The sequence below is a fragment of the Lynx rufus genome, unplaced genomic scaffold (assembly GCF_022079265.1).
Source record: "Lynx rufus isolate CCGP_SWC_20201006 ecotype Redwood Valley unplaced genomic scaffold, mLynRuf1.p SCAF_22, whole genome shotgun sequence".
Lineage (NCBI taxonomy): Eukaryota > Metazoa > Chordata > Mammalia > Carnivora > Felidae > Lynx > Lynx rufus.
Window position 1 is genome coordinate 20506949 of NW_025814837.1, and position 9838 is coordinate 20516786.

The 9838-nt window shown below is 45.3% G+C and overlaps 1 protein-coding gene across 3 annotated transcripts in view; it reads right to left on the reverse strand.

The window, feature by feature from the left end:
* The window catches only part of ENOSF1 (enolase superfamily member 1), a 30166-nt gene extending 24141 nt beyond the window's left edge, over nucleotides 1–6025 (reverse strand). The window contains exons 1-2 of one of the 3 annotated variants that reach the window (XM_047087045.1): nucleotides 5941–6025; nucleotides 173–241 (exon numbers count right to left, since the gene is read on the reverse strand). Coding sequence is in view for 2 of the 3 variants with exons in the window: in XM_047087044.1 (XP_046943000.1) it covers nucleotides 173–281; nucleotides 5941–6024 (193 nt within the window). In the remaining variant the exon portion in view is untranslated. Of the gene's footprint in view, nucleotides 1–172; nucleotides 282–5940 lie in introns of those variants that run through there. The other 2 variants (XM_047087044.1, XM_047087046.1) reach the window with 2 other exon arrangements.
* Between the last annotated feature and the right edge of the window lie 3813 nt (nucleotides 6026–9838).

Here is a 9838-nt window from a genome sequence, read left to right on the forward strand (position 1 = left end):
ATGACTGCAAGGAGAAGGGCCAAGTTCTGCCACCTTTTCTCCCAATGAAACAAACTATGAAACACTGTTTTTACTCACCTTGAGCAATGTACATACAGAGAAAAGTAAGGTCACCACTGGAATCTAAGTGCAAATTAAGCATTCTGGAAACTTAAGAGAAGGGTCAACTCACCAACTTCCGTGCCTTTTCCCAGAGTGAAGGTAATTCCATACCCTTTGAGCCCGTCTTCCGCATCGGTCTCTAAGACAACATACGCAGCCGAATAATCAGGGTCTGTGTGCTGCAGGAAAAATGCACCCCGTCCCACAAGGCAAATGTGAGGAGTCCAAACGTACACCTCAGAACATCACATAAGAATAGAAAATGCAACAGGAGGCGTGCCTGGGCAGCTTAGTCGGTTAAGCATCTGACTTTGGCTCAGGTCACGAATGATCTCAAGGTTTGTGAGTTCAAGCTCCATGTCGGGCTCTGTGCTGACAACTCAGAGCGTGGAGCCTGCTTCAGATTCTGTGTCTCCCTCTCTCTGCCCCTCCCCTGCTCGCTCTATCTCTCTCAAAAATAAACAAAAAACTTCTTAAAAATGCAAGAGGGGACATGCAAGACGAGCTCCAATTCGTGCCCCTTGGTGTACCCCATTTTCTGCAGGAGCTCTAAATGGACAAAGGGAAAGTCCTTCTGAAAGATCCATATTATTTTAACAAGGGCAACATGTCCATTTTTAGTGTCAGTTTGCAATTAGACAAATTGCAAACCTGCAATGATCAGCTTAGATTTTAATCCGGAGTTTTCTGATGATCAGCTTAGATTTTAATCCAGAGTTTTCACCTAAACTACCTCTCTCAACTGTCTGAGCAGAGCTATATTCAAAAGGTTTTTGTTTTGTTTTGTTTGGGGTTGTTTTTTTACTTTAGTGTTGTTTTTTTTGAGAGAGCATAAGTGGGGGAGAGGGTCAAAGGGGGAGAAAGAGGAAGAGAATCTTGAGCAGCCTCCATACCAATGTGGGGCTCAATCCAACGACCTGGGATCATGACCGCAGCTGAAATCAAGAGGCAGACACTCAACTGACTGAGCCCCACAAGTAGCTGCAAATGGAAGCAGCCAAGGTTTCAGAAAGCCTCACAGAAAATTGAGCTTATCTTTTTTGCAATTTGCAGCAGGGCTGAAAAGACAATGGCACAGGTCAAGGAGATCACTGGGGGAAAACAAAGAATAAAACTTCAAAACAAATTAGCCTGTTCTTTGTTTTTTAACTTTCTACTATCAATGGTATTTTGATAAGTGTTTACTGACAGACTATTATGAAACTCAACACTACTTGTCAATATGGGAGATGCAGAGGTGAAAAAAACCAGTCTGTGTCTAGAAATCTCTCATAGAGTGAGGAGAAGAAGCCAACACACAAGAACCAGGCGAGGGCAGTTCTAGGACAGTACAAGGTCAGGTGCTAATATGTGGTCAGCCAGAAGCACCACAGAAGGGCAAGAGGGAAAGAGGAGGGGAAGCAGGGGATGAAGACAATGGGATGGACAAAGGGACAGATGAAGGCATGTGGGCAAGGGGGAGCAATACGAAACCCCAAAACCTGGGAGACAGAGGAGTACAAGGCCCTTGAGGCACTGGGTGGCAAGTGAATGGAGACAAGCCTGGATAGGGGGTGTGGGGGCAGATAATGGAGACCCCCAAAGCCAGGCAGAAGATCCAAATGCATCAAAAAGGAATGCACGGTGCAACTACTGAAGACTGGACGATGACAATTTATTACTGTTTTTATTATTATTATTGTTATTATTACAGAACATTTGTTGTTCTGGCACACTGTTTTAAAAGCCACTTAACTTAATCCTCACAACAATATTATAAAGTAGGTGCTATTATCCCTGACAGATGAGGAAACTTAAGTTTAAAGAGGCAGAATTGAAATCCCCATATTCAGGGAAGAGGAGAAGGCACACACGGTGGACAGGAGGTCTTTGTCTGGCATCAAAGCCTAGTGCGGAGGGGGGCACTGGGTGTGAAGGGTTGCTGAGCTGTGTATCAGAGACTGTGCAGAGGGCTGACCTGGCACAGACATGTATGCCCTTAAGAAAGTTACAGTTTAGAAGCCAGGGTTACAAAAACTCTACTAACATGAGGCAGGACATGGTAAGTCTCTGGGAGAAATGCAGACTAAGGAAGCCAGGCAGAGAGCACCATCAGCTGAATGCACTCAAGGCTGGAGGAGGCTTTATGATGAAAATAGAACCTTGAGTCAGTAGGTTGAGGATGGGGAGCCTTGCAGCAGTGGGGGATGGCACGAAGGACCTGCAAGTCAGGAGAGAATACTTGCGTGACAGTGGCAGTGAAGACAAAAAAGGGAAAGACTGGGGTGCCTGGGTGGCTCAGTTGGTTAAGTGTCCCACTCTTGGTTTCAGCTCAGGTTTCTGATCTCACGGTTAGTGAGTTGAGGCCCTGTACTGGGCTCTGAGCTGATGGTGCAGAGCCTGCTTAGGATTTTCTCTCTCTCTCTCTCTCTCTCTCTCTCTCTCTCTCTCTCTGCCCCTTCTCCCACTTGCGCTCTCTTCTCTTGCAAATAAAAAAATTTTTTTTAAAGAAAAGAAAAGGGAAAGACTGAAGTGTGTTTCAGGATTGGTGACACCCTGGTTTGACCACTGGGTTCTGGAGAGGGGAGATCCAGAAATGAGATCTGGGAATCATTGGCCTACAAGGGGGCACTGAAGCCGTCAACACAGGGCGGGGGGGGGGGTGTCTTACTGGGAGTGTGCAATGAGACGGGGGTGGAGGGGGAGTGGAGGGAAGGGCGCAGGGAGCAGCCTTAAAGCCTGAGCTTTGCAGAGGGAAGAAGGGGATCAGTACAGGAAGCAGCAGCAGCCAGCCAGGGGGAGAATGATGGCAGGAAGAGGAGGCTCAGCAGACAACATGACATGCAGACCAGGGGTAAGGACCCTGGAAGCAGAAATAACGTCAATCCCAAGAGAAGGAAGGAGACAGAAGTTGATTACAGATGAAGGAGGAAGTAAATATAAAGGTCAGAGGCCAACAGGAATGAACCAGTAATTTAGCGTGTAGTGGGAAAGGAGCAGACAGAGAAGGAAGTAGAGGTGTTAGGGTCAAGGAAAGGTGACTCCAAAATGGGAATCCCTGTCTATGTGGGACAGAAAAGGAACCACTGGAAAAAGAGACTAAAGAAGAAAATACTGGATGGAGAGGGAGGGGAGAAGAATGGGGGCCTTGGGAGTCAAAAGGGGTGGGAATGGGGACACAGAATAGATTAGTTTGGGAGGATAGGACTTACAGGATAAAGGGAAAGAAAGACGAGAGGGTTGGTTTGGACACTAATGGGGGGAGATGGGGTTAAGGGTGCATTTGTTTTCAGTCTTCTGGGTGATGCAGTGGGCAGTCTTCTAACTGCTGGGGGTGCAGGAAAAGGGGCCAGAGCAGCAAAAGAGTGGAGTGGTCTGACACAGGCACTCGAGGGAGCTCAGCAGACAATGGGGAAAGGAAAGGAAAAGTATGCGTAGGAAGTGGTGGGGTCAGCCGGAGCTGGGCTGTGAGCCCATAGCCCCGGGGCTTCTGGAAACTTGATGAGTGCCTAGACAAGCAAGCAACTTGTAAGTACCACCCAGCCTTGAGCACTCCACTTTTCCTAAAAGGCCGATTAAAAAAAAAAAAAGAAATCACAGTGGAATCCTTTACCTCTAACAGACTTGGGGACTTCATGAATATATCCTACTTCTGATTAGGAAGGCTCACTCTGCTGCTAAGTGCTGAACACAGCTGAATTGCTGAGTTCAGCAAGCCGTGAGGGCACGGGAAGCAGTACCACCAAGAAGTACAAAATAGCACATTCTGTTAAGAAGGCACCTAAGACGCCTGGGTGGCGCAGTCGGTTGGGCGTCCGACTTCAGCCAGGTCACGATCTCGCGGTCCATGAGTTCGAGCCCCGCGTCAGGCTCTGGGCTGATGGCTCAGAGCCTGGAGCCTGTTTCCGATTCTGTGTCTCCCTCCCTCTCTGCCCCTCCCCCGTTCATGCTCTGTCTCTCTGTGTCCCCAAAAAATAAATAAACGTTGAAAAAAAAAATTAAAAAAAAAAAAGAAGGCACCTAAGAATCAGCACACAACACACCCCATATCTCTGGAAGATAAATACTTAAGTATTTATGAGTTTGCAATACAGGTATTAGATAACCTCTCCTGACCCAGAGGACATAAACCACTCAGGCCCAGGGACAAATTCCATTTCTTAAATTATTCTACAGTACACCAGGCTACTTTAACACTTCACAAATTCAAAGCAAAGAAAAATCTAGGCCAGAGCCCCTTTCTGCTTTAGTTTCCTCATATGTAAATAGTAATTACAGCCAACACTTTTTGATGGCTTACTCTGTGTCAAGCACTTTACAGGCATCTCATTTAATGCACGAAGTAGATACTATCATACTCACGCATGGAGAAGATAGCCTGAGGCTTAGAGACAATGAGTTGTTTACCCACAGCTGCTACATCTCAGAGAGGTAAAGGTGGTTGCACTAGCTCAGGTGTTTGAATTTTACAAGGCAGGGAAATGTCAAGCATTTGGAGATCCACCAAGGATTGCCAACTGGGTGTTTTTTTAAGTCATTTACCATAATATAAGAACACATAAGGATTTTTAAAAGTGGAAATAACTTAATCTCAGAATAAATGACATTCTTTTTTTTAAGTTTATTTCTTTATTTTGAGAGAGAGAGAGAGAGAGAAGACAGAGGATCCCAAGCATGCTCCACGCTGTCAGTGCAAAGCCTGATGTGGGGTTCGAACTCACAAACCATGAGATCATGCCCTGAGCCGAACTCAAAAGCCAGATGCTTAACCAACTGAGTCACCCAGGCATCCCTAAAAGATGTTCTTTTAAATGTCAGAATTTGGTTGGCACTTTTTAATGAGAAACTTATTTTTTTTAAATATTTCCAGTACACAAAGAGCATAGGTCATGTACTGATATCAGCCTGCCCTCCGCCCACTTAGGAAGCACAACATTATAGGATGAATTAGAGTCCTCTGGTACTCATTCCTCTCCGTCCACATAGGGAGCAAGTAACCATTATCCTAACATGGATGTTTCTCAATTCCCATCATGTGTTCACACATGAGGATCCTCAGGGAGACCCAGAGGTCATAAAACACTGGGGCCCAGAGACAAATTCCATTTCTTAAATTATTCTACAGTAAATGCCTCCCTGTATTTGGAAACCACTGCACTAGATGGTGGTAGGTGGGAGGAGTCCCTCTAAACACTCTCAATAAGCAAAAACGCCCTTCAGTATTTAGGTCAAAGCCTGTGCCTTTACTGTATCTCCAAAGACGGGAATTTGCATAACTCTCTACAGTGGCAAATCCTTTACAACAATGTTTTGGTAATTTCATAAGAGCCCCCCCTCACATGACCCAGAGTTACTACCAGCTTGTTTGGTTTCCTAGCCAGTGTGACTCCATTTCACAGATGGGCCCAAGATGCCCAGAGAGGTTAAGCGTCTTTCCCACGTCACACAAGTTGTGGAAGAGGCAGGATCACCACCCAAAACAGCCAGTACCCCACCACGAACTCCCCCTCTCAGTACAGAGAAGCCAGCAATGTGTTCTAGGGTTTCGTTGGTGGGGATTCAACAAAACCACTTTGCTGTCGTTGGCATATTAGGCATTTTACTCTTTACAGCAAAATGCGGATCGTAAATGCAAAAACAGGAAATATTAAACGTCAAAAGAAAAAAAAATGCGAAAAAAGAAAAAGCCCCGGGGGATGGAGAGTTTCTGGTTACTTTTAGTCCCCTTCCAGGCCTCCGCCTTTGCAAAAGCAACAGTTCCAAAGTGGGGAACTTCCGCGACCCACTGGACTGCCCGCGCCTACTCGGGGCCTGGGCGTCCTCGCGGCGAGAGGGCACCCGCGTTCGCTCAGCGCTTACCATGGCGTCCGAGCCGTGGCCCCCCAGCGACGTGGGGAAGCGCACGTCCCGCACTGAGAGCCTGGAGATCCTGCCACGCACCATGTCACCGCCCAGCACCCGGAGCTGGCCGCGCCGGCGACTCCGCCGCAGGCCCCGTGCGCGGAGGGAGGGGCAGAGCCCGGCCCGGCGGACGCTGATTGGCCGCACGGCCGCGACCGAGAACTCGGCCGGCCCCGAGTGGCAGGCTCGGTTCCGGGCTCCCCAGGACGCCCGAGCAGTTCCCGCCGCGTCTGCAACCCCGTGCTGCCACGCACGACGCTGGTGAGGATTCGCTCTGGGCCGCGGCGGACCCGAGGCTTAGGAGGACGTCCCGCGCCGCGTTGGGAAACTAGCGAAGTGACCTTCTCGGGAGCGGCGCCCAAGACGAAGGAGCAGGGTCTGACCAGAGTGCGATCGCCTAGAAGCACATTGGGGCCACGGGCTCCACGCCTGACCTGAGTCAGAGGGCAGATGCCGGCCAGCCAGGGGAGACGCTAGAAAATCTGATGAGTCTTTAAGTGACCTCAGCCCCCGTTCGCCACCTGAGAAATTAAGAAGCAGATCACCATTTATTACACCCCTTCTGATGCTGAGTGTTTTAAATGCATTACCTCTTATCCCGTCTAGCTCTGTAGGTCATTTTCATTTTATTGGTGAAGAAATGAGATTCATAAAGATTAAGTGACTTGCTCGAGGCCAACAGCTAGTTAAGTGGCAGAGAGTGTCTTGGCTGCAAACCTGGGTTCTGTTGTCTGGATTGCAGGGACTCTCAAGGGAACATGAAAGCTATGGCTTAGAAAGCACACTGGTCCTTGGCTTTCAAGTACAGCACACCGCCCGTCAGTTCCTACCTTTGGGAAATGCTTTGGAGAATAAATGTTTGGGAAGCAATGCTGTAGATGTTATTCTATTAATTTGTGTTTCTGTGGGTATGGCAGGGATATTTTCAAGGATGCCCACGTCACCCCTGGATGCATATAACCTTATTGGATAAGAATTCCTTTGGCTTAAGGCTTAGATCAACTCAAATGCCTATGGAGGCGGGGTGGGCACCAACAGCAAATAGAAGCGAGGCAATAGGCCACTGTGACTGCAGCTAACGACCTTTGCTCTTTTAAAGAAGTAGCCAGTTAGCTCCAGCTTACAGTGGTCCTGTGGGAATTAGAGCTCATTTCCCAAGAGAGGTCTGAAATTCAAATGTTAATATAGAACTAGACTTCCTTTTTCCCTGTCCTGCTCTACCTTAGTCCACTTTTTTTTTGGGGGGGGGGTGGCCAGAATATATGCTCAGTTCACTTTTTCAGAATGGGACTGTTGGCCTGGTTAATAAATTGAGTACTTTGTATTCTGAAGATATCTTTTTCTTTCAAATTTGAATGTTGGTTTTATTGCATAAAAGTCTTAGTTCAAATTAATACTTTTTAAAGTAGTGTTAAGTCCCATTCTTTAAAGAATAAGCTGGGGTTTCCCCCCCACCTCTCTAGAAAATATTTGGATTTTTCTCTTTTTATGGCTTTAAAATATGAGGGGTGCCTGGGTGGCTCAGTCAGTTAAGCATCATGATCTCACGGTTCGTGGGTTCAAGCCCTGCATCGGGCTCTGTGCTGACAGCTTGGAGCCTGGAGCCTGCTTCAGATTCTCTCTCTCTCTCTCTCTCTCTCTCTCTCTCTCTCACTGCCCCTCCCCTGCTCACGCTCTCTCTCAAAAATAAGTAAAGAACATTTTTAAAAATTAAAAAAAATCACTATTTGTGTTTAGGATTAATTTAAAAATTAATTCTGTTCTACAATTGAAGGATCCTTTCAACCAGAAGCAATATATTTCTCTGGAAAAATTTTCTCTCTTTCTTTCATTAGTTCTTCTTCTTCATTCTTTCGTTTGCTTCATCTGGAACTTAATTGGAATATTAAACCTCTGAATCTATTATCCATGCTTTTTTAAAAAAAAAACTTTGACTCTGTTCTTTTGTGAATTCTGGGCATATTCTTTGGGTTAATATTCCAACTCAAATTTGATCTTCAACTGTGTTCCCTTCTTTTTTCACCCTGTTTTTTCCCCTTGGTGTTAGATTTTTTTCTTCAGTTTTAAATTTCAAAAATTTTCTTTTCATAGTACAGTTGTCCTCTCTTATCAGCAGGGACACATTCCAAGACCCCAGTGGATGCCTGAAACCACATTTAGTGCTGAACCTTATATATACTATATATTTTTTCTATACATACATACCTATGATAAAGTTTAATTTATAAATTAGGCACAGTAAGAAATTAACAATAGTAATAAAATAGAATTGTATCAGTATACTAAAAGTTATGTGAATGTGGTCTCTCAAAAAATCTTTTGGTACTGTACTCACCCTTGTGACTCTGTGAGATGATAAAATGTCTACATGATGACATGAAGTGAGGTAAATGACTAGGCATTTTCACAGTTTGTTAGGCTATTGATTGTCTGAGGATTCATCAGGAGGATCTGCTTCCGGTCAGCAGGCTGACCATAGGTGACTGAAATCAGGGAAAACAAAACCAGAGATAAGGAGACTAGTGCACCTTCACCCTCTTTGAAAAAATGGAGGCCATATCTTCTCAAAACAAAGTTTTCATTAGTGTCCTCTATTAAGTTTGGTTCCTCAAGTGTTACTTCTTGGTTGTTGTTTCTTTTCCTTTAAGGTGCTGGTTTTCTTCACATAAGTGTTCATGTGTCCTTTTTTTTTTTTTTTCATGTCCATTAATATGTGTTGCTGAGAACCACATTTTGCCTTTCTTTTTTTTTTTTTTTTTTTTTTTTATTTATTTTTGAGACAGAGAGAGACAGAGCATGAACGGGGGAGGGTCAGAGAAAGAGGGAGACACAGAATCTGAAACAGGCTCCAGGCTCTGAGCTGTCATCACAGAGCCCGACACGGGGCTCGAACCCACGGACCGTGAGATCATGACCTGAGCCGAAGTCGGATGCTTAACCGACTGAGCCACCCAGGCGCCCCACATTTTGCCTTTCTGTAAAGCTAGTACTTGAAGACCTGTCTCTGGTGGTTGCACAGGAGGGAGACATGTGGCTATACAGATATGTAAATAGCTTTTTTTCTAGGTGAGATGGCTTGCGTCCCTTCTGAGCTTTCAGAGAGTCACATTCAGGGCAGGATGCCAGGGGGAAATAACAGAATAAAATGCTCCATTTTATTTTCCTTGTGGTGATCAGGTTTTACTTTAGGATCTGCTTGCTTTCATCACCAGGCCCTAGATTTCATCTAGGACTCTCCCAGGTAAACTGTGAACTTTGTTTGGAAAACTTTTAGTATTGTTATCAGCTTATTATACTAGCCAGGCCTACCCAGCCATTCCAAATGTTGCCCTCTTATTAATGACCCTAAAAAAAATCACTATAATTAATAGCCACGTTACTTCTAGGACAAATAAAGTAACAAGGACAGGATTTATATTATCATCTTATACAGCTAGAAAACCAGTTCGAGTATTTAGAAGAAAGGACTTCAGACATTGGACCAGAGGGAGAACAAGTTGGATATTGGAGAAAAGAGAAATAAAGCACCCTATAATTGTACCAGCTCACTGGTTACAGCACAAAGGGGGGATCCAAACAGAGCCCTGCAGTGTTACTGAGTTGAGGAGACAAATATTAGTGTTTATTTATGTTAGAGGAGGCCAATGTAGCTATAGTCTCAGAGGCAGAGAACAGAAGGACCCATTCTAATCTTTGGCTGGGTACTGATATGCACATGAATGAGAGAAACTACTCAAATTTGACAAAGAGCTACTAGAAAGAAACAGGCAAGAAAATTATTGGCGGTTGCACAGGGTTGGGAATAGTACTTATTCCTGCTAGAAAAGATTCGGCAATAATACATAGAGCATTAGGT